The sequence below is a fragment of the Lethenteron reissneri genome, chromosome 7 (genome assembly GCF_015708825.2).
Source record: "Lethenteron reissneri isolate LAM-NWPU_2019-01 chromosome 7, ASM1570882v1, whole genome shotgun sequence".
NCBI lineage: Eukaryota > Metazoa > Chordata > Hyperoartia > Petromyzontiformes > Petromyzontidae > Lethenteron > Lethenteron reissneri.
In genome coordinates this window covers 5977266-6001491 of record NC_083785.1, presented here as the reverse complement: position 1 = coordinate 6001491, position 24226 = coordinate 5977266, and the positions used below count along the sequence as shown (strand labels likewise).

The window sequence follows — 24226 nt, the reverse complement described above, 5'->3', positions numbered from 1 at the left end:
TACTCCCGATCGTTCCGAGTCTTGGTTCGATCGCCCTTCCTCCCTCTCCCTCCCTCTCTCTCTCGCCGTGATGTTTGATTTGTGGCGATCATTCTTGGACAGGTTGACTTACTAGGCTCGGCCCGAGGTCTTCCGCTGCTCATTGCATCCCAACTGACCCTGTGTGTCTATGCGACCTTTGGCCAATCAGTTTCCAAGACAATGCACACATTAATATCAGAGCGCGTTTGTTCGCAATGTTTTGCCACGGGTACTGCGTGCGGTTAATGCAGACGTGTGATGCCTTGCAAAAGGTTTCTATTTGGGGGTTTGGACATCTTAACGCCTCCCGCTTTATTGCCAGAAAATGGTCGGACTTGTTCTACTCCTGCGTGGCCCGAACGAGGCCGGGTGGCTCAGAGGATCGGAGCGCCGAAGCGGCGCTGCTGCTGCTGCTGCGAATGTTGCGTTTGAACCTGGGTGGCCAGGCTCTTGTGGTTTAACTCGGGGGGGGGGGTGTTCTCAGGAGTAGTGAGTTGGTGGTCTCCAGCCTGGTCACCAATGACTACACCGCAAACAAAAACATCGCGTTACATTTGGCTCTGCGCTTAATTTGGCGACATTCCAGCTCTGGGCATGAAAAGTCGCATGCCGGAGTGACTGCGATGCGAAGGGACGCGACTCCGCTCAAGACGTAGCGGAGCACCAGAGGGCACTCGCAAGGAAACCTCTGACACCGAGGGTTGCACTGCTCCGTGAGACTTCCAAATGGATTCTTCGTCTCATGCTCGAGTTGTAAGTTGATTTGTTTTTGTTTAAAACCCCGGTGAGAACTCGCGAGAGACCAGGATAGAGTCTTATTGTCAAGCGTGACCTGGATTGGCAATAGCACAATCAGAACAGCATTGCAGAACGAGACAGGAAACAACCACCTGATCGCCTGCTCTCTCTCTCTCTCATTATTTATTCTGTTTGTTTTGTTGCTGTCGTCGTCATTCAGAATGGGTGAATTATTTTTCAATCGTCGTTTCGCCGGGGCTCGGAACGGCCGCACACACAGAGGCGCCGGCCCCGTTGACCTTTCGAGCGACCCCGCGCCGCGCGTTGATGCCAACCGAGCGCCCTTGGGCACCGGGCGACTCCTCCGAGCCCGGGGCCCGACATTTGGTTACCCGGCGAAAGCAATTCGTGCCCTCACCCCCACCCACCCCACGGTGACTCGGCTGAATGTCGCCACCTCTCACACGGCCACTGTTAATTTGGTTGCCTTTTTATACCCCCCCCCGCTACCCCCCATCCAACCCCCCACCCCCGATCCAACCGCCCCTGGCCCCACAACTACAAAGAGAGAGAAATGATTATGTGCCGTCGCACACACGGCCCCCCCCCACCACCACACCCCCCACCACCACACCACGAGGGCTTGACTTGCCCGGGACGGTTAGCGCCGCCACTCGATGCGGCGGTGCGGGGGGGGGCAGCGGGGATGGGGGGGGGGTGACTCAGCCCATCATTCCTCCAGGGTCGATACAACTTCAATTCGACTGCCACTCAATGGGGATATCAGCAGTGGCTGCAGGGCTACAGATAGTCAGAATCACAATATTTATTTATAACTGGAGGAATCCGACGAGCTATACATCTCTTTTTCACAGATGTCCAGCAGGCTCGCCCCCCGCCATAGGAATGTCCAATTTCCACCACTGGCTCAGCAGGGCTACAAACGGGAGTTGAGCACCAATGCCTCAACGCTCATTGACTCTGTCCATGTTGTTAATCGCAATGCAACCCAGGGGCGCCGAGGTCCCGTCTGCTGCCCGCCAGGGGGAGTGGCAGCTGGGTGGGTGGGGGGGCGATGGGTGGGTGGGGGGGCGATGGGTGGGTGGACAATGGGTGGGTGGGTGGGGGGGCGATGGGTGGGTGGGCAATGAGTGGGTGGGGGGGGCGATGGGTGGGTGGGCAATGGGTGGGTGGGCAATGGGTGGGTGGGTGGGGGGGGGCGATGGGTGGGTGGACAATGGGGGGGGGCGATGGGTGGGTGGGCGATGGGTGGGTGGGGGGGCGATGGGTGGGTGGGGGGCGATGGGTGGGTGGGTGGGGGGGCGATGGGTGGGTGGGTGCGAGGACGAACGCCGCCTCGGTCGACTCAGCCTCAAATGAGTACCTAAGTGCTGCGTGTATAAACGTCGCCACTGGGGAGACGAAGGCGGTCGGGTGTGGTGCTGGCCACCCACCCCCTCGTGTAATCGTTCCGGCCTTCATAGGTGCTCGCTTAACAGCACTTGCTTACAGCACTTTTCGTAACGGTCTGTCAAGGCTACGCGGGGTGGGGGGGGAGTCTTTGTGTTTGCAGTGAGCGCGGTGCGCGTGCTCCCTCTGCTGGGATGGGGCGTGGGGAGCTCCGTGTGGCGGGGTTCGGGTTTGCCGTCGGCTCCACGCTGAGCCAGCAACGCCGAGTGCCTGAGTTCGAATCCCGGGTTTCAGCCACGGCCTGTCATTAAACCGGGGTTCCTCGAGTGCAGCTAATGGCTTCAGCCTGGTTCCAGTAGACTGCACACGTTCAACCATTAAATTAAGTTCTGCATCTTCTTGGTTCTTTCGGTAAAGTCACGTAGAATGGAAATAATAAAATATTAAAAATAAAACATAAAATAATTCTCACGACGTTTCGGCCACAACGCAAGCAGCCGTCTTCAGGTGAAGAACAGGTCTGTCGAGAAGACAGTCTGAATGACACACTCCAGGCTTGGAGCGACTATTCTTCACCTGAGGACGGCTGCTTGCGTTGTGGCCGAAACGTCGTGAGAATTATTTTATTATGTTTTATTTTTATTATTTTATTATTTCCATTCTACGTGACTTTACCGAAAGAACCAAGAAGATGAATCCCTGCAGTCACGAAAGCTTTAAATCGAAATTTAAGTTCTGCACTTATTTTGGATTAACTTCAGTTAGGGGCCGTCCATAAATGACGTCACGCGGGAGAAATGTGACGTCACATAAACATGCGCAAATTAAAATAAATATGTAATTGTTATAACAACACTAATTGTTATAACAACACTCCTACAACATCAGAGTGCAGCGCCACATTAAATACGCACTACAATGACAATAGTTTAAAGCGATTTGAAGCATGTTTTATTTTCAAAATGGGAATATGGTTTTGGGGGGGGGGCAGAGCTTCGTGACGTCATATTTGAGGGGGGGCTGACTTTTTGTGACGCCGTGTGACGAGGGGTGGGGTCAAAAATCGTCCAAAATTGCGTGACGTCATTTATGACGGCCCCTTATATGAATTACAAATGTTGGTTTGATGTCAAGCGACGAGCAATACTCTCATATGGCGGAGCGGGTGGGAAGATGCTGCCTTCTACCGTGTGTGGACCAGAGGTGAATTGAAAAAGAGATCTGAGAAGTAGCTCTGGCATATCCGCTTCCGTGGAGCGTTCTCTCACACGATCGGTGGCACTGCGAGAGATCTAATCGGATATTTCATCTCAGGGGCACGGCGCACATCATACTGCAATGGCAGAAAAAGGTTTTGCTGGCTGATGGGAGGGAGGAAATGCTCACGTGTTTAAATTGAAAACTCATTTCTTCAAGTGCTGTCTTTTGTGTTTAGTTTGTTGTCTTCCCCCCGCACCTCCGATTAGCACGGTTGACTACGTACGGTGCGAAAGAAGTTCTACATCTGTCGGTGGATATTTATTTAAAAACTAAAAATATATTTATTTTTTGCACGCGAATTTCACGTAAATGCCAGGAGGCATTGCGGTGCATGTGCAGTCCGCAAGTGAATGAGTGTGTGCGCCGTGCCGGCCTCAAAATCGGTACATTCGCGCACAGCACTCCCCCCAACGGCTACACGGGGGACCTTTGTTGTTGTTGTTTGTTGTTGTTGTTTGTTGTTGTGCTGAGCAGCCCACCGCGCCATCTACGTGGGCGTCCACGTGCCGCTGGGCCACCGCAGCCACCGGCGTCACCACCGGCACGGCCACCGCCACCACCGGCGCCGCGAGAAGGGGAAGGACGCGGCCGCCGAGGGGGACGAGGAGGAGGAGGCGCAGAGCTTCGTGGGCCGCGAGGGTGAGCGGTGGAGCTGGGGTGGGGGGGTGTGTGGGGGGGTGTGGGGGGTGTGTGGGGGGGGGTGTGTGTGGGGGTGTGTGTGGGGGTGTGTGGGGGGGGTGTGTGAGGGGGTGTGTGGGGGGGGTGTGTGGGGGGGTGTGTGGGGGGGTGTGTGGGGGGGTGTGTGGGGGGGTGTGTGGGGGGGTGTGGGGGGGTGTGTGGGGGGGTGTGTGGGGGGGGTGTGTGAGGGGGTGTGTGGGGGGGGTGTGTGGGGGGGTGTGTGGGGGGGTGTGCGGGGGGGTGTGCGGGGTGGTGTGCGGGGGGTGTGCGGGGGGGTGTGCGGGGGGGTGTGCGGGGGGGTGTGCGGGGGGGTGTTGGGGTGTGTGGGAGGGTGTGGGGGTGTGCGGGGGGAGGGTGTGGGGGTGTGCGGGGGGAGGGTGTGTGGGGGTGTGGGGGGGTGTGTGGGGGGGTGTGGGGGGGTGTGTGGGGGGGTGTGTGGGGAGGGTGTATGGGGAGGGTGTGCGGGGGTGTGGGTGGGTGGTGGGTGGGTGGGGGTGTGGGGGTGTGTGGGGGGAGGGTGTGTGGGGGTGTGGGGGGGTGTGTGGGGAGGGTGTATGGGGAGGGTGTGGGGGGTGTGTGGGGAGGGTGTGGGTGGGTGGTGGGTGGGTGGGGGAGCGGTCGTGTCGTGGTTAGTGCTCTGCGCTACGAGCCCGATCACCCGAGTTCGATTCCCGCTCACGGCCAACATTGGTGACGATTATCTGAACCGGTCCTGGGCCTCCACTAGGTCGACTCAGCCTCAAATAAGTATCTGGTGCGATGTGCAAACATCGCCACTGGGGAGACAAAGGCGGCCGGGCGTGGTACCGGCCACCCAACCCCTCGTGTGCCGTGTCGGCTTTCATAGGTGCTGGCTAACAGCACTTGCCCCAAACAGCCCGTTGAAGGCTACACGGGGGATCTTTGTCAATTTTAACGAAATCACAGCGTGTTGACACCGTCGAGATTTCGCCGGATGCATCTCACGGTCACCAAGTTTTGAGTGGCTGCTGCTGTTGTTGTTGTGTTCATGGGGAGCAGTGGTGCAGTGGTTTGTTTACTCGGCGATGGAACCGTCGACTTGGGTTCGATTCCCGGTCGGAGACATCATCAGTCGCAGGGGTGGAGGATGAGGAGGGGGTGGGCGGAGGAGGGGGACAGAGGGGGGAGGGGTATGAGGGGGGGAGGGGTAGGAGGAGGGGGAGGTGTAGGAGGGGGGGGGTAGGAGGAGGGGGAGGGGTAGGAGGGGGAGAGGAGTAGGAGGGGTCGGAGGGGGGGTACAGAGGGTAGGAGGGGTAGGAGGGGGCAGAGGGGGGGAGTCGCGTGATGAGGAGCGGAGAGAGGGAAGTGGAGAGGAGTGAGGAGGAGGGGGTGAGGGGGTGAGGAGGGTGTGGAGGGTAAGGGGAGTAGGTGATGAGGAGGGGGGAGATGATGGGGAAGGCAGATGAGGGGGAAGAGTGATGAGCAGGGAGACGGTGAGTGTGTGGATGAGTGAGTGGCTCTGTGTGAGTGAGTGTGATAGACGTGGTGAGCGAGTAGGAGTGGGGGTGTGTGAGTGGTAATTAGATGGTGAGTGAGTGTATCTGTGTGAGCGTCTCTGTGTGTGCGTGTCTGTGTGTGAGTGTCTCTGTGTGTGTGTCTCTGTGTGAGTGTCTCTGTGTGTGAGTGTCTCTATTTGTGTGTGTGTCTATGTGTGTGCGTGTCTCTGTGTGTGAGTGCCTCTGTGTGTGTGTGTCTCTGTATGAGTGTGTGTCTCTGTGTGTGTGTCTTTGTGTGAGTGTCTCTGTGGGTGAGTGAGTGTCTCTGTGGGTGAGTGAGTGTCTCTGTGTGTGTGTGTCTCTGTGTGTGTGTGTCTCTGTGTGTGTGTGTCTCTCTCTGTGTGTGTGTGAGTCTCTGTGTGAGTGTCTATGTGTGTGTGTGTCTCTGTGTGTGTGTCTCTGTGTGTGTGTCTCTGTGTGTGTGTGAGTGTCTCTGTGTTAGTGTTTCTGTGTTAGTGTTTCTGTGTGAGTGTGTGTCTCTGTGTGAGTGAGTGGTAATGAGGTGGTGAGTGAGTGCCACGCCGAGGGCTTCCCAGCATCAGAGCATTTTCGCGCTTTCGATTCAAATCCACCAATTCAAAGGCGAATCAATCCCCAAGCGAAGCTCAACGAGAGAGGCGCGATGAACCGAGAACTCTCCGTCGGAGCCGCCACACATCCCAGGGACAAATCCGCACGATCAATGATCAGGCCCCGAGTCCTCCGGGCAGGTGCGCTCAGCGGAAGACGCACGCGGCGACTAATTGGTTCTTCCTCCCTTCCTGTTGTCACGTGCCGTGCAGGTGGCGCTCACAATTAATTCGCGTGCGGGCGGCACGGCGCTGGTTGCTAGGGGGAACCTTTTTTTTAATATTTGTGCCATTGAGCCATGGAAACCACAGGAGGCGGTAAGTCGGGGAGCACGAGCGAGCACAGACGACGTTTCGCGCCCCCCCAGCCCGCACCCGCAGGCGGAGTCGAACCTCCTCCTCCTCGGCGCGGTGCGTACGGGCAGTTGTGGTGGCGGCGGCGTTGGCTGGCGGTTGGTGGTGGTGGTTGTTGTTGAACTTCTTTCGCACCGTACGTATAGCCAACCGTGCTAATCGGAATAGCGGTTGGTGGTGGGGGTGCTGGCGACTGGTGGTGGACAGGGGAAGAGGTGGTGGCGGTGATTGGTGGCAGTTGTCGTGGTTAGTGAGTGGTGGTGGTGGTTGTAGTGGTTAGTGAGTGGTGGTGGTGGTTGTAGTGGTTGGTGAGTGGTGGTGGTGGTTGTAGTGGTTAGTGATTGGAGGTGGTTGTAGTGGTTAGTGAGTGGTGGTGGTTGTAGTGGTTAATGAGTGGTGGTGGTTGTAGTGGTTAATGATTGGAGGTGGTTGTAGTGGTTAGTGAGTGGTGGTTGTAGTGGTTAATGAGTGGCGGTGGTTGTAGTGGTTAGTGAGTGGTGGTGGTTGTAGTGGTTAGTGAGTGGTGGTGGTTGTAGTGGTTAGTGAGTGGTGGTGGTTGTAGTGGTTGGTGAGTGGTGGTGGTGGGTGTAATGGTGAGTGGTGGTGGTGGTTGTAGTGGTTAGTGAGTGGTGTGGTTGTAGTGGTTAGTGATTGGAGGTGGTTGTAGTGGTTAGTGAGTGGTGTGGTTGTAGTGGTTAGTGAGTGGTGGTGGTTGTAGTGGTTGGTGAGTGGTGGTGGTTGTAGTGGTTGGTGAGTGGTGGTGGTTGTAGTGGTTAGGGATTGGTGGTGGTTTTAGTGGTTAGTGAGTGGTGGTGGTGGTTGTAGTGATTAGTGAGTGGTGGTGGTGGTTGTAGTGGTTGGTGAGTGGTGGTGGTTGTAGTGGTTGGTGAGTGGTGGTGGTGTAGTGGTTGGTGGTGGTGGTTGTAGTGGTGAGTGGTGGTGGCGGTTGTAGTGGTTGGTGATTGGTGGTGGTGGTTGTAGTGGTTGGTGAGTGGTGGTGGTTGTAGTGGTTGGTGAGTGGTGGTGGTTGTGGTGGTTGTAGTGGTTGGTGAGTAGTGGTGGTTGTAGTGGTTGGTGAGTAGTGGTGGTTGTAGTGGTTGGTGAGTGGTGGTGGTTGTAGTGGTTGGTGAGTGGTGGTGGTTGTAGTGGTTGGTGAGTGGTGGTGGTTGTAGTGGTTGGTGAGTGGTGGTGGTTGTGGTGGTTGTAGTGGTTGGTGAGTGGTGGTGGTTGTAGTGGTTGGTGAGTGGTGGTGGTTGTAGTGGTTGGTGAGTGGTGGTGGTTGTAGTGGTTGGTGATTGGTGGTGGTTGTAATGGTTGGTGAGTGGTGGTGGTTGTGGTGGTTGTAGTGGTTGGTGAGTGGTGGTGGTTGTAGTGGTTGGTGAGTGGTGGTGGTTGTGGTGGTTGTAGTGGTTGGTGAGTAGTGGTGGTTGTAGTGGTTGGTGAGTGGTGGTGGTTGTAGTGGTTGGTGAGTGGTGGTGGTTGTGGTGGTTGTAGTGGTTGGTGAGTAGTGGTGGTTGTAGTGGTTGGTGAGTGGTGGTGGTTGTAGTGGTTGGTGAGTGGTGGTGGTGGTTGTAGTGGTTGGTGAGTGGTGGTGGTGGTTGTAGTGGTTGGTGAGTGGTGGTGGTTGTAGTGGTTGGTGAGTGGTGGTGGTTGTGGTGGTTGTAGTGGTTGGTGAGTGGTGGTGGTTGTAGTGGTTGGTGAGTGGTGGTGGTTGTAGTGGTTGGTGAGTGGTGGTGGTGGTTGTAGTGGTTGGTGAGTGGTGGTGGTGGTTGTAGTGGTTGGTGAGTGGTGGTGGTGGTTGTAGTGGTTGGTGAGTGGTGGTGGTTGTGGTGGTTGTAGTGGTTGGTGAGTGGTGGTGGTTGTGGTGGTTGTAGTGGTTGGTGAGTGGTGGTGGTTGTGGTGGTTGTAGTGGTTGGTAAGTGGTGGTGGTTGTGGTGGTTGTAGTGGTTGGTGAGTGGTGGTGGTTGTAGTGGTTGTGGTGGTTGGTGAGTGGTGATGGCGGTGTGGAGCAGGAGGTGTTGTGGATGCCTCCTGCCCCCGTCGCCCTGCCTCTCAAAGCGGAGCCGCTGGGCAGTGGGGGGCTGACCCGTGGGGGGCCCTAAGCCGAAATAACTTTTTGGGGGTCCCCCTTTCCGTTTATAATGTGCTGTGTGTGTACTGCTGTGTGTGTACTGCTGTGTGTGTGTACTGCTGTGTGTGTACTGCTGTGTGTGTGTATGTGTACTAGTGTGTGTGTACTGCTGTGTGTGTACTGCCGTGCGTGTGTACTGGTGTGTGTGTACTGCTGTGTGTGTGTACTGCTGTGTGTGTGTGTACTGGTGTGTGTGTACTGCCGTGCGTGTGTACTGGTGTGTGTACTGGTGTATGTGTGTATGTGTACTGGTGTGTGTGTACTGCTGTGTGTGTACTGGTGTGTGTGTACTGCTGTGTGTGTGTACTGCTGTGTGTGTACTGCTGTGTGTGTACTGGTGTGTGTGCGTGTGTACTGGTGTGTGTGTACTGCTGTGTGTGTACTGCCGTGCGTGTGTACTGGTGTGTGTGTGTATGTGTACTGGTGTGGGTGTGTATGTGTACTGGTGTGTGTGTACTGGTGTGTGTGTACTGCTGTGGGTGTGTACTGGTGTGTGGGTGTGTGTACTGCTGTGGGTGTGTGTGTACTGGTGTATGTGTACTGCTGTGGGTGTACTGGTGCGTATGTACTGGTGTGTGTGTGTGTGTACTGGTGTGGGTGTAATGAGCGGCTCCGGTTTGACAGCAGAGGTTTCACTCCGAATCAGTCGAGCGGCAATATCTTTTCATTGGTTGCGTAACGCTGTGTGGAAGCTACCTGGTCTGTCGCTCCGCACGAAGCTTCAGGTCTTCTTGCCCACAGTCATTCCCTCCCTTCTCTACGCTTGCTAAACGTGGACCCCCCTAATGGAGCATCTTCGCCGGTTGGAAACATTTAGACTGGCCTGCCTACGATCCATCCTGGGTGGAACCAGGCTGGATTGTGTGAGGAGCTCACAAATCCTTGAAAGATCTGGGCAAAGTCCCATCGGTGAGCTCCTCCGGCCGGCAAGGCTGCGTTGGCGGGGTCATGTAGTCCGCATGCCCAGCCACCGCATGCCGAAACAGCTTTTGTTCGGCCGGATCGAGGGGGCTAAACGTGCGCGGCACGGGCTAGATAAGAGATGGAGTGATGTAGTACAGGAGGATGTGGAGCTGAGTGGACTTGCCGATGCCCGGTACCAGCGGTGTCAAGATCGGCCTCTGTGGCGGAGGCTCGTGAAGGACGCTGCTGGGCAGTTGGAGGCAGTTGCCCTCCAACAACAACAGAGGGCGGATGAGCGACGCTCACAACAGCGAGCGGAGCGCCGGGTGGCTAAAGCACAGCAAGTTGGCACAGTAGGGGGCACAGGTGGTTCATCGGCCAGTCGACCCGTGGCACCTGGGTCTGTCCCGTGACCTGCCAGCGGGCGTTCGACACTTCACGTGCCTCAATGTGCACCTAGCCTGGCACAAGCGCCGTGGTGACGTCACCGCCACTTAGTGGCGAATGGCGGTTGTTGTTGTGTAACACTGTGTGGTGTGTACTAGTGTGTGTGTGTGTGTACTAGTCTGTGTGTACTGCTGTAATGCTGTGGGTGTACTTTCCCCAACAATCTGTTACAGGCTATACGGGGGGTCTTTGTCTTTTGTGTGTACTGCTGTGTGTGTAATGCTCTGTAATTCCGTGTGAAAAGCCAATTGGAAGCTGTCTCACCCACCAACACGTCTTTGTGAAGAGACAGAGACGCACTGAGATGCGAGACGGAGAGAGATGTGGACGAGGCAGGAGTGTGGTGAGAGCGATGTTAGCACGAGGTGGAGATGAGAGACATTCATTCGCTCTCGATGCTAATTTGCGCGCATGTATGTGCGTATTTGGAACCTTTTTTCGCACCGTACGTAGCCAACCGTGCTAATCGGAGGTGCGGGTGAAGGACAGCAAACTAAACACAAAAGATCTGAACTCGAGATGATTATTGGATCGTGCTGATATTTTCTGTTCCGTGAATTCTGGGGTCCTCCCCAGCTGCTTGGGTGTGGGTGTGGGGTGTATGGTATGGGGGGTATGGGGTGTATGGTATGGGGGATGGGGGTATGGGAGGCGGGGGGTTGGGAGTATGGGGGCCATGGGGGGCGGGGTATGGGGGAGGGTGGGGTGGTGCTGACCTCTCGCAGTGCTCGGCCTCACAGCGACAGGCCCCTGGGTTCGATTCCTGAGTCGCGCTCCTCTCTGTGTGGAGCTGTGATCGTTCGATCGCGCCCTCCCCCCTGTTCTGCATGGGTTTCCTCGGGGTTCTCCGGGTTCCTACCTCCAACGGTTAAAGCAAAACCCTACAGCGTCACTGGCATTGGCCAAGTGTTCAAGTCGATTTAGTGTGGCCACGTGATGTGAACTCCGTAGACCAGGATAGAGGAGTATCATTTGCAAGAGCGGCCTGGGTCTCCAATCACAGTGCAGCAATGAAGCAAAGCAATCTGAACAACAACAAGAAGAACCACTCCATCACACGCGGGATCGAACATCTCTACCTCACTGGTCACGTGACCTTGCATCTCTACCTCACTGGGTCACGTGCCCCTCCATTTCCAGCTGACTGGGTCACGTGTCCCTGCATCTCCAGCTGACTGGGTCACGTGTCCCTGCATCTCCAGCTGACTGGGTCACGTGTCCCTGCATCTCCAGCTCACTGGGTCACGTGTCCCTGCATCTCCTGCTCACTGGGTCACGTGCCCCTCCATTTCCAGCTGACTGGGTCACGTGCCCCGGCATCTCCAGCTGACTGGGTCACGTGTCCCTACATCTCCAGCTCACTGGGTCACGTGCCCCGGCATCTCCAGCTCACTGGGTCACGTGTCCCTACATCTCCAGCTCACTGGGTCACGTGTCCCTACATCTCCAGCTCACTGGGTCACGTGTCCCTACATCTCCAGCTCACTGGGTCACGTGTCCCTACATCTCCAGCTCACTGGATGCGCGTTAAGTGTGTCGAGCAGCAGGGCAGCAGCAGGGCAGCAGCAGGGGCAGTTTCCTTCACAAACACAGAGAGTGACGCGCGCTGCCGTGGTGACTGCCCTGGCTGATTAGGGGTAAATGTCCCAGGAACTGTAGACGATGCAACAGCTGTGATGTTCATCGCGGACTTCGCGTCGCGGCCGTGTGAGCAGAGATAACAGCGCGTGCGTGTGTGCGAGGAGGGGTGACGTAGGTACGTTTGTTGAGCCTCCTTGCATCGTACGTAGCCAACCACGAACCCGGCGACCCGAGTTCTATCCCCGCTCACGATCAATAATAATGGTGAATATGTGAAACAGTCCTGGGCCTCCGCTAGGTCGACTCGGCCTCAAATGAGTGTAAACATCGCCACCAGGGAGACAAAGGCGGTCGGGCGTGGTGCTGGCCACCCACCCCCTCGTGTGCCGCCTTCACAGGTGCTCGCTAACAGCACTTGCCCCAACAGTCTGTTACGGCTACACGGGGGATCTTTGTCTTCGTGTATGCGTAGGCAATTGTGTTCTGAGCTCACAGCGTGTTCCCACGTGGCTTTGTTTATTTTCGTCTTCCAGCGCGTTCACCTGCCAGAGTGTTCACCTGCCAGAGTGTTCACCTGCCAGAGTGTGATCACAAAGAGAGTGCTCACCTGTCAAAGAGCGTGCTCACCTGCCAGAGCGTGCTCACCTGCCAGAGCGTGATCACCTGCCAGAGCGTGATCACCTGCCAGAGCGTAATCACCTGTCAAAGAGAGTGCTCACCTGCCAGAGTGCTCACCTGTCAAAGAGCGTGCTCACCTGCCAGAGTGTGATCACCTGTCAAAGAGAGTGCTCACCTGCCAGAGCGTGATCACCTGCCAGAGTGTGATCACCTGTCAAAGAGCGTGATCACCTGCCAGAGTGTGATCACCTGTCAAAGAGAGTGCTCACCTGCCAGAGCGTGATCACCTGCCAGAGTGTGATCACCTGTCAAAGAGCGTGCTCACCTGCCAGAGCGTGATCACCTGCCAGAGCGTGATCACCTGTCAAAGAGAGTGCTCACCTGCCAGAGTGCTCACCTGTCAAAGAGCGTGATCACCTGCCAGAGCGTGATCACCTGCCAGAGCGTGCTCCCCTGCGTAACAGGACGTCCACTTGCCTCGCGGTGCGCTCACGAGCAGCTGCCCCGATGGGCACTGCGCTGTGGTGTCGACCAGAATGATACTACTACTACTACCGCTTGCCGTCTGCTTCACTCGCAGTGGACGTGAAAGATCCCGTGACGCCGTTCGAAAGAGTTGGCCCTCGTGTGCCGGCGGGCAATTGAGGTGACGCAAAACAGCAGCAGCAGCAGCCGCAATCATCGCCCTCTACTGGCAGCAGACGAAGTGCCCCAGGTCTCCACTGCGAATGAGGCTCATCCTCGCCTCTTAGGGTCTCGCATTGTTAAACGAATACACTTTGACCTGTGCGTGCGTTCCTGTGCGTGCGTTCCTGTGCGTGCGTTCCTGTGCGTGCGTTCCTGTGCGTGCGTTCCTGTGCGTGCGTTCCTGTGCGTGCGTTCCTGTGCGTGCGTTCCTGTGCGTGCGTTCCTGTGCGTGCGTTCCTGTGCGTGCGTTCCTGTGCGTGCGTTCCTGTGCGTGCGTTCCTGTGCGTGCGTTCCTGTGCGTGCGTTCCTGTGCGTGCGTTCCTGTGCGTGCGTTCCTGTGCGTGCGTTCCTGTGCGTGCGTTCCTGTGCGTGCGTTCCTGTGCGTGCGTTCCTGTGCGTGCGTTCCTGTGCGTGCCCGCGTGTGCCCGCGTGTGCGTGCCCCCAGACACCCCGGCGCAGCGCGTGCAGTTCATCCTCGGCACGGAAGATGACGACGAGGAGCACATCCCGCACGACCTCTTCACCGAGATGGACGAGCTGTGCATGCGCGAGGGCGAGGGCGGGGAGTGGAAGGAGAAGGCCAGGTGCAGCGTCGGCATCGGCACTTCCATCTCCACTCTGGCTATTGTCATCGTTACTCTCATCGTCATCAGTGCCACCATCACCGCCACATCACCATAATCAGCAACAGCACCAGTGGCATCGTTATCGCCCCCTTTTGCGTCGACACAAGCGCCGTGGAACATGTGCAGATGGAACAGGCGGAGTGCACATTTTCCCTTCCGCATTCTCCTGGCGAGTCAGGGGTATGGCCGCCCAGTTCGACGTCCGCGTGAAGGGAGACTCGCAACGCGTGTGCGGTGATCCACCAACTCTCGACCGAGCGCTGGATTACAGGCCACGTGCGTAGGCCCCACGGGGGGCGGTGGTGGTAGTGGTGGTGGTGGCTACACACGCCACCGTGGCAAAACGTTAGCTACCTCGCCTGCTATACAGGAGGTCGTGGGTTCGATGCGGACCCTGACATCTCCGGGTCCTGCGGTTTTATGCCTCCACGTTTAGAATCAACGCCACGCGTTTGGAGTGCTTGGCTGCTATAAATGACCAAGTGACGATAAGCCAGCTTCATTGAGCTCCTAATTATGGCAGCCGGTTCGCTTCTGAAAAAGAGCCACACAGCTCAGTGGGCCCTAACCTGGTTAAAAAAATATGTAGTTCCGTTAATATTCATTGGTTTTCAGGCAATTAGTGAGTGATTCTAGATTTGCAGTTTTCGTGACTGCAAGGATCCATACTCTTTGGTTCTTTCAGTAAAGTCACGTAAGTGATAAAAAGATATATATATAGAATAATAATTAATAAAAAAATATCCCTTTTTACTTTTTTTCACCTACGTGACTTTAACGAAAGAACCAAAGAGTAGTGAGCGCGAACATCTGGGAGGAAACCGGAGCACCCAGAGAAACTGGCCTGTGCGAGGAGCAGCACCATCCCACGCAGACAGCGCGCAGGCGGAGGCCACGTTTCTATCTCGCTCGCCTTCTCCCGGCGGGCCGAGGTATACGTGCTCCTCTTGGACGCCCACGGCGAAGGGAGTTTCACAACATTCGTGTGACGATCCACCAACCCTCCCTGCTGGATTCCAGGTGTGCGCGGCCACCTGTAATCCAGCAAAGAAAATTGGAAAAAACCTTTGTAGTTTGTAGGAGGTGACGGGTCGGTGCGTCGCGCAGGTGGCTCAAGTTCGAGGAGGACGTGGAGGACGGCGGCGAGCGCTGGAGCAAGCCGTACGTGGCGACGCTGTCGCTGCACAGCCTCTTCGAGCTGCGCAGCTGCATCATCAACGGCACCGTGATGCTCGACATGCACGCCACCTCCATCGAGGAGATCGCAGGTGCAGGCGGCGGGGCGCACGGCTCGAGTGGAGCCCGGTCGGGTCGTCCTGTGACAAATTTATAACGCCGATGCGCTCACGCTCCGTGACAATCCGGGGAGCAGTTTCGTTTTGAAGTTCTATTCCCTCCACTGGCTCACAAATCCAATCTCGGATCGATTTCACGATCGCCCCCTCTCATCTCCCTCTACTCCCCTCCACGAACTCTCCTACCTCTCCCTTCTCATCTCACTCTACTCCCTTCCACTCACTCTCCTACCTCTCCCTTCTCATCTCACTCTACTCCCCTCCACGCACTCTCCTGCCTCTCCCCTCTCATCTCACTCGACTCCCCTCCACGCACTCTCCTACCTCTCCCCTCTCATCTCATCCTACTCCCTCCACGCACTCTCCTACCTCTCCCCTCTCATCTCATCCTACTCCCCTCCACGCACACTCCTACCTCTCCCCTCTCATCTCACTCCACTTCCCTCCACGCACTCTCCCGTCTCTCCCCTCTCATCTCACTCTATTCCCCTCCACGCACTCTCTTACCTCTCCCCTCTCATCTCACTCCACTCACCTCCACGCGCTCTCCTACCTCTCCCCTCTCATCTCACTCCACTCCCCTCCACGCACTCTCCTGCCTCTCCCTTTCATCTCATTCTACTCCCCTCCACGCGCTCTCCTGCCTCTCCCCTCTCATCTCACTCTACTCCCCTCCACGCACTCTCCTGTCTCTCCCCTCTCATCTCACTCTACTCCCCTCCACGCACTCTCCTGCCTCTCCCTCTCATCTCACTCTACTCCCCTCCACGCACTCTCCCGTCTCTCCCCTGTCATCTCACTCTATTCCCCTCCACGCACTCTCTTACCTCTCCCCTCTCATCTCACTCTACTCCCCTCCACGCACTCGCAGAATACAGTCACACCATGCTGAATAGATTGACGCTGGTAGTGTACATTGGTTCAACCCATCATCATCATCATCCCTCCCGCTTTGTGGGGATGTCAAAATTGGTTTTCTCTTTGCCGAGACTCGTCCCTGCCATAGGAATGTGGAATTTCCACCACTGGCTCTGCGGGTTTATCAACAAGAGATGTGCCCCAATGCTCGTGTGAGCGGCAGGAGACCACGTGGACTTGGCTGGGAACATCACAGCCAGAGGCTGCTCCAGCATTGTCCAACGCCTTGTTGATGTACCTGACAGTTTACATAAACTGGGAGCGGAGTCTCTCTTTCTCCATCTTTCTATCTCTCTGTCTCTCAAATGTTAGCTCACCTGCGGGCGCGCGCATGCGTGCACAATCGCGCAAAAACAAACAAGCAAACACAACAGCACGCGGCGGCCGCACTGCTTTCTTTACCTTTCCTACAACACGCGCACAGACGCACGCACACAGACGCCATGCGCTCGATAAAAAAAGCGGCCAAATGCATTCGGAGCGAACGTCTCCATGTTCCTGTCACCTACGCCAACACCGCCCTTCAGTCGCCACTTGCAAATCAACACAGCGGGTGCCGCGTGTATGTACGTCCTGTACGTTGAACTTCTTTCGCAGCGTACGTAGCCAACCGTGCTAATCGGAGGTGCGGGGGGGGGGCGACACTAAACACAAAAACGCTTCTAAAGAAATGAGTTTTCAATTTAGAAAATTTGTATCCACCACGGGATCGTCCATCGCGGACAGATTCTAAATGGGAGCCTCCGTGCCGGGCTTGGAGCGCCGCCGGTTCCAGCTGGCGCTCGCTTGGGGAACCGACCCCCCCCCCCCTCCGCCACCTCCTGCGTCTCCGCACGCTTCCCACATTTCTTGCCCAATTTGTAAAACCCTTCCCGACTCTAAAACTCTAGACACACAGAGCAGTCGTCGGGGCAATGAGAATTTGACGGAAATGAAGTTTATTGTGAAATGTCGGTCACAGTTCCTATGATCACTGTTACATTGCTTATGGCTTTACTTTGATGATTTCGAAAAGTTTTTTGGTTTGGCCATGTTTGTTTGTTGTAGTACGAAGTTATAATGATGGCTTTAATCTAAGTTTGCTTGTGGTTGTTGTTGTTGTTGTTTGACTTGCATCCCACTGGGATTTTTGCACACAGCGTTGGTGTACGGTGCTTTTTTGTTCCTGGAAGACTTTGCAGTTTTTTCCTGGATTTTTCTGTTTGCACATAGTCACTTTAAGATGTTTTCTTGTTCATGTTTTAGTTTTTTGCTTGTTGCGGTTGCACCCGATTCAAGAGCCGAATGGCTCACAGGGCCACACCTAATAAATGAAACAACTGAAAAAAAAACTACGAACCCGGCAACGCGGGTTCGATTCCCGCTCACGGCCACCAACACCGGTGACGAATTATCTGAACCGGTCCTGGGCCTCCTCCGCTAGGCCGACTCGGCCTTAAATGAGTAGCCGGTGTGGTGCGTAGTAAACATTTAAATGGAAATGAAGAGCGCCCGTCCTGTCTGTCGCTCGCAGACTTCGTGCTGGACGAGCAGATCTCGACGGCGCAGCTGGGCGAGGCGGCACGCGAGAAGGTGCGCGAGGCGCTGCTGCGGCGCCACCACCACCAGAACGAGAAGAAGCTGAGCGACCGAATCCCCATCGTGCGCTCCTTCGCTGACATCGGCAAGCGCCACTCGGACCCCCACCTGCAGGACAAAGTCGGTACGCGGGGGGGGGGGGGGGGCGCGGTGTGTGTGTCTGTGTCATTGTGTGTCAGTGTCATTGTGTGTCTGTGTCAGTGTGTGTCTGTGTGTGTCAGTGTCATTCTGTGTCTGTGTCATTATGTGTCAGTATCAGTGTGTGTAGTGTAGCTGTTAGCGCGCTGCGCTGGGTTCGATTCCCACTCACGGCCAACACCAGTGACGATTATCTGAACCGGTCCTGGGCCTCCCCTAGGTCAGCCTCAAATGAGTACCTGGTGCGGTGTGTAAACATCGCCACTGGGGAGACAAAGGCGGTCGGGCGTGGTCCTGGCCACCCACCCCCTCACAATCTGTTAAAGCTATACGGGGGTTTTTGTGTCAGCCAGTATTGTATGTGTCAGTCAGTGTGTGTGTCAGTGTAATGGGGAGCAGTAGTGTAGCAGTTATCACGCTGTGTTCCGAATCTGGCGACCCGAGTTTGAATCCCACTTATAGCCATTACAAGTGACGATTATCTCAACCTGTCCTGGGCTGGTCACCCACCCCCTCGTATGCCGTGCCGGGCGTCATAGGTGCTCGCTAACAGCACTTGCCCGAACAGTCTGTTAAGGCTATACGGGGGATCGTTGTCTTTGTTGGACGGCATCTTACCCGCTGTTCTTATTCTCTCCCATCCCCACTGTCCCTCGTGCCTCTCCGCTCGTCTCTCTCCGCTCCCCTCTCTCTAGCGGGGCCGGCCACAACGCAGCACCTGGCCCTGCCCCAGCTGGAGGGCGTCCCAAAGAACGGCACCGCGGCTACCTCCACAGCAGGGCCGGCGGGCACCAGCCGCGAGAACAGCAAGGTGCTGCTGGTGGTGCTACCGCCCCCAACATGCATTGCGCCGCGCCACGTTTGCTGCCGGGCACGACGTCCCGTCGACGTTTCACTCCACATGCAGTCGCGTGTCGTGATTATCATTTCCACCCGCCCCCCCATGATGAAAAATTCCGTAATAATTAAGAAGGTCGCTATTACTCATAACGCAAACAAACGCTTTGTAAAGTGCTGTCGGCAGTAATTGATGGCATGATAATTCCGTGACGTCATCATCTTCACGGTTCGTTGAATGGCGCAGCCCGTTCGGGGTTCGTGTAAGAGACGGCAAGCGCGTCCCTCCACGATGATCAGAGCAGGAGGAGATGATGCCTCCACTCAGCTGTGCTGCCATCTCCTGGCGAGCTGGCCTGCAGGCAGGCGGACAGACGGACTTGCGGGCAGAGTCGCCATCGCCCGGGGCGTGCGGGAACAGCGTGCGCTGCGCTGATCTCGCGTGGGTCGCGCTAACCTCGCGTGGGTCACGCTGATCGCCGCGTGGGTCTCGCTGACGCCCACGTGGGTCACACTGACCGCCGCGTGGGTCGCGCTGACCTCGCGTGGGTCACGCTGACCTCGCGTGGGTCACGCTGACCGCCACGTGGGTCGCGCTGACGCCCGCGTGGGTCGCGCTGACCTCGCGTGGGTCACGCTGACCTCGCGTGGGTCACGCTGACCTCGCGTGGGTCACGCTGACCGCAGCGTGGGTCGCGCTGACCCCCGCGTGGGTCACGCTGAGCCCGTGTGTGAACCGGGCTTCTCTCCCGGGGACAGGTCGACCTGAACTTCATGCGCAAGATCCCGCCGGGCGCCGAGGCCTCCAACGTCCTGGTGGGCGAGGTGGACTTCCTGGACCGGCCCATCATCGCCTTCGTGCGCCTCTCACCGGCCGTGGTGCTCACGGGCCTCACCGAAGTGCCCATCCCGACGCGGTGAGCGAGCGCCGTGCCGAGACTCGCAATGCCCGTCACACCGCACGTCACACCGCACGTTACACCGCACGTCACACCGCACGTTACACTGCCCCGGCGAGACTCCCACCGCTTGTCACACCGCATCAGAGCGCAAAAACAAAACAATTGAAAACCAAACGCCCGGCGGTATCTCCTCGGGGGCACCGTCGCCGCCCCCCCCATTCCTTGCCCCCCAGGTTCCTCTTCATCCTGCTCGGCCCCTCCGGCAAGGCGCAGCAGTACCACGAGATCGGCCGCTCCATCGCCACGCTCATGTCCGACGAGGTGCGTCGTGGCGCCGGCGCCCACCGCGTCGTCCATCGTTGCGGTTGAGAGGATCATCCCGAGTTTTGCCTCCTGTTCTTGCCGCGATCCGCCAACTCCACCGTGACTGGGCTGTCTGACTGTCGGAGTGATCACCGGGGCTTTTCGGTTTGCGTCGTTGTTGGCGACGTGAAGCGGAGACGCGCGAGCGTGCTTTGGTGGTCGCGGCGGTTTTAACTGGCTTGTCCAGTCCACGGCGGTTCGTGCTCTCAGCCCTGTGAGCAGTGAAACAAACAACAAAAACCCCGTCGCATTCAATGATTCACTTCATTTGGCTGGAATTCAGTGAAACCAAGTGAATTAGATTGCAATCCTGGCAGAGTGAATGGCTTTTTTTGACGAACAGATTCAATGGACGAGCTTACAATTTGGAGCCCAATGCGACTGCTCCGGGCGTCGTGGCTTGGCCCCGCTTGCCGTGTCGATCGAAGGGTTCGCTCGGCCATACCTCACCGCGCCGGTCAGTGCGGGGCGGCCGCTCGCGCCGAACGCCACGCGTGCCGCGGCGTTCCCTCGGCCGCCCACGCCGCTGAGGCTGACCCCGCCGTGACCCCTGGCAGGTGTTCCACGACGTGGCCTACAAGGCCAAGGATCGCAAGGACCTGCTGGCCGGCATCGACGAGTTCCTCGACCAGGTGACGGTGCTGCCCCCCGGGGAATGGGACCCTTCCATCCGCATCGAGCCCCCCAAGAACGTGCCCTCCCAGGTGAGCCCCCCCCCCCTCCCTGACTGCCACTGCCGCTCCCCCTCAGGGACCGTGAGACTAGAGTTCAAATCCCAGCCGATGGTTGATGAAAGGAATGAATACCGGGCGTGCTAATTCTACCCACCGTAGCAGGATAGCGTGTTGTGAACATTGCGATGTGAATTTGTATAAGGATTTACATCAGACCTCACCTCAATCATTCCAATACCCAGCTGTGGTTTAGCCTAGGGGACCCCCCCATGGCAGCTGTCCCTGCACAGCACTGGCCTAGCAGTGCACGTTACTCTGCCAGAAGGCAACCGCATCTCGAGGCGAGAGTGAGGGGCGGGGCGATTGACGGGCGGCACGTGCGCTGGTGCAGGACAAGCGCAAGAACCCTCCGCTCCCCAACGGCAACGCGGCGGAGGGCGGCAACGGAGGAGCGGAGTCGGAGGGTCTCGGCGGGCAGCCCGGCCACGGGGTGGGTCCCGAGCTCGTTAGGACCGGACGGTGAGTCTCTCGCAATCCCAGACGATCATAAATCGGTAACGCCCACAGCGGCCGTTCACTCGTGGAGAAGCGGAGAGAGACGAGAATGGTTCAGCGGCGGCGGAAACCGTAGTGGAGCGTGAAGGCGGCCACAATCGGCGTCAGCAATTGGCTCAAGCTCTGTGGCCCTACACTAGGATGTTTGACCAACTCACGTGCGGGATCCAGATAGGAAACTGATTATTGGATGGAATAACAGATGGGAATTAACCCACTTGCTGTACTGCCGTCGCAACCTGGTGGGCCAGGAGATAGCGACTTCGCAGCCGAGCGGGTTTGGGAGTTTCACGAGTGTGTGTGCGTGTATGTGCGAGTGCGTGCGTGCGTGTGCGAGTGTGTGCGTGTACGTGCGAGTGTGTGTGTGCGAGTGTGCGCGAGTGTGTGTGCCAGTGTGCCTGCGAGTGTGCGTGCGAGTGTGCGTGTGTGTGTGTGTGTGATCCACTAAACCCCCGCTGGGCCACCAGCGCCGGGCAGCGTGGCTCCTCTCCACGGGGCTGTGAGCTCCGCGCCTGACGGGGCTAGTCGGGTCACCAAGGAGCAATCTCACTCGCTGGGAACTGAGCCCGGGTCTCCGGGCACAACGTCTTTTTAAATCCTTATATTAAGTTCACTTGCTTGCGCGCTTGCGCGCTTACGACCGTGCAAATCTTTCGGTCGTTTTTCAACCCACTTCCCGTGATCCAATCGAGCTGACATTTTGCACACAGACTCGTTGTGCGTGATAATTTATTTTCGTGAAAAAAAATTCCCAAATTTTCCACTTTTTATGAAAAAAAAAATTTCATATTTAATTTAAAATACCAATGTGATAAAAATGAAACTCTTACTCAAGAAAAACAGAAATGAATAATAAAATAAAACCGATGCCACGCATATAAAGGATTTATAGTGAAAAACTTTGTTTTTACGGGTTAATTTTTTTATATTTGAGAGAAACCCGGGGGGCCCACGTGACGGGCCGAGGTGGCATCGCGCGGGATGCCGACCCCCACCGAGCCCATCGATCCACCGCCAGTGTACGGGGGCCGTTGATCCATTGAAGTTGCGCGTTGCCAGCGAGAGCGACGCTCCGCTTGAGGTGGGTGTCCCGTCTCTGCCGCAGCTTGTTTGGGGGGCTCATGCTGGACCTCAAGCGCAAGCTGCCCTGGTACCTGAGCGACTTCCGCGACGCACTCAGCCTGCAGTGCCTCGCCTCCTTCCTCTTCCTCTACTGCGCCTGCATGTCGCCCGTCATCACCTTCGGAGGCCTCCTCGGGGAGGCCACCGAGGGCCGCATCGTGAGTCCAGCGCCAGGGAATATGCTCACCCCCCCCCCTCCGTGTCGGCCCACGGGGGCGGCCCATGGGGACCGCCCTGGTGGGCCACCCTGGCTGGCAAACGATTTGTCAGCGCCTCTCCGCGAGGTCGCATCTTCGCTGCACGAGTCAAGTACTCGGGTGAAAGTGATTGCCGCCTCCAGTGAGCATTGAGGAGTCGGTGGTCATCCCCCCTGTTTACAACCCTGCAGAGCCAGTGGTGGAAATTCTATGTTGCTATGGTGGGGGTGAGTTTATCCAGAGGACAGCCCCTGTTTACTTCCTATTTGGGGGATCTTTATTTTTTTGTGAGCGCAGCTGCGTGCTGCAACACGTCGAGGGTTGCCACCCGTCCCGGATTTCCTTTGACCGCCCTCTTGTTGTTGACGAGGCGGCTGCTGTGCTGGGAACACCTCTAAGTCTTCCCACAACTCCCGGCTGTTGTTGTTGTTGTCAGAGCGCCATCGAGTCGCTGCTGGGGGCGTCCATGACGGGCATCATCTACTCGCTGTTCGCGGGGCAGCCGCTCACCATCCTGGGCAGCACGGGGCCCGTGCTCGTCTTCGAGAAGATCCTCTACAAGTTCTGCAAGTGCGAGGGCTGCACCGCACTAGCACTGCACCGCACTCGCACCGCACTCGCACCGCCCCTAACACCGCACTAGCGCTAGTGCCGCACTAACACCGCACTAACACCCTCACTCTCACCGCCCCTCACTCGCACCCTCACTCGTACCCTCACTCGCACCGCACTCGCATTTGTACCACACTCACACCACACTGACACCGCATTAGCACCGCACTCGCACAGTTCACCGTATTAGCAAAGCACATTCGGTCCGCACTAGCGCTGCATCACACTCGCATCGCGTTTGATAACTGCACCACCATCCCAACATGGATGGATGTGTGCCAGTGTGGTTTTTATCCAGTAGATCCCACACCGTCATGTTTGATAAGAATATTCTCCCTCGTCTAGAAGTGTGAGCGAGTTGGTGTGTGAGCGAGCGAGAGGGTGGGAGAATGTGCAAGAGAGTGGATGAGTGGGGTTGTGAGCTGGTGAGTGAGCGAGCGGGTGGGTGACCTCGCAAGAGAGTCACAGAGTCTGTGATTGAGCGAACGAGGTTGTGAGCAGGCAGATTGACGAGTTGGTAAGTTTGTGAGTGAGTGAGTGAGTCAGTGAACGAGCGATCGATCGAGCGGACAAGAGGATTTGCGAGCGGCTGAGCACGGAGGTAAGCGGGCGGGCGGTGCGGGCGAGTTGAGCGAGCGACCCGCCCCGTGGGTTGCGCAGGGACTACGGCCTCTCGTACCTGTCGCTGCGCGCGTGCATCGGCCTGTGGACGGCCTTCTACTGCCTGCTGCTCGTGGCCACGGACGCCAGCTCGCTCGTGTGCTACATCACGCGCTTCACCGAGGAGGCCTTCGCCGCACTCATCTGCATCATCTTCATCTACGAGGCGCTGGAGAAGCTCGTGCACCTGGGCGAGACGTACCCCGTGAACGCGCACAACTCCCTCGACCACCTCACCAACTACAGGTGAGCCGCGCCGAGGCAGGGCACAGAGGGGTGGAGTGGGGTGGAGTGGGGTGGAGTGGGTGGGGTAGGGTGGGGTGGGGTGGAGTGGGGTGGAGTGGGGTGGGGTGGAGTGGGGTGGAGTGGGGTGGAGTGGGGTGGAGTGGGGTGGAGTGGGGTGGAGTGGGGTGGAGTGGGGTGGAGTGGGGTGGAGTGGGGTGGAGTGGGGTGGAGTGGGGTGGAGTGGGGTGGAGTGGGGTGGAGTGGGGTGGAGTGGGGTGGAGTGGGGTGGAGTGGGGTGGAGTGGGGTGGAGTGGGGTGGAGTGGGGTGGAGTGGGGTGGAGTGGGGTGGAGTGGGGTGGGGTGGGGTGGGGTGGGGTGGGGTGGGGTGGGGTGGGGAGGGGTGGAGTGGAGTGGTGACGACGCCGCATTATTTGTCGTGCGGGGTGGGGGGGGGTTTCGTATTTCACCCCGGGCGGGCATAACCGCACCTCAGAGCGCCACTGGATGTCGCTGTCGGTGACTGCCGCTCCACGATTTGCCGCGTGCCACGTGAGGAGCCGACGCGGCGTTCGCTCCGCTGGGCTCGTGACGCCGGACATTTAAAAACTTT

General features: G+C 57.4%; 1 protein-coding gene across 6 annotated transcripts in view; it reads left to right on the top strand.

The window, feature by feature from the left end:
* LOC133356679 (electroneutral sodium bicarbonate exchanger 1-like) overlaps positions 1-24226 on the top strand; it is an 82990-nt gene that overhangs the window by 40365 nt on the left and 18399 nt on the right. For 5 of the 6 annotated variants that reach the window (XM_061574337.1, XM_061574329.1, XM_061574349.1 and 2 more), the window contains exons 3-14: positions 3904-4068; positions 13360-13498; positions 14648-14808; positions 17267-17455; positions 18165-18280; positions 19066-19223; positions 19442-19529; positions 20129-20275; positions 20637-20764; positions 21906-22080; positions 22556-22689; positions 23392-23637. In XM_061574337.1, coding sequence (XP_061430321.1) covers positions 3904-4068; positions 13360-13498; positions 14648-14808; positions 17267-17455; positions 18165-18280; positions 19066-19223; positions 19442-19529; positions 20129-20275; positions 20637-20764; positions 21906-22080; positions 22556-22689; positions 23392-23637 — 1846 coding nt within the window. Of the gene's footprint in view, positions 1-3903; positions 4069-6377; positions 6512-13359; positions 13499-14647; positions 14809-17266; positions 17456-18164; positions 18281-19065; positions 19224-19441; positions 19530-20128; positions 20276-20636; positions 20765-21905; positions 22081-22555; positions 22690-23391; positions 23638-24226 lie in introns of those variants that run through there. The other variant, XM_061574357.1, reaches the window with a different exon arrangement.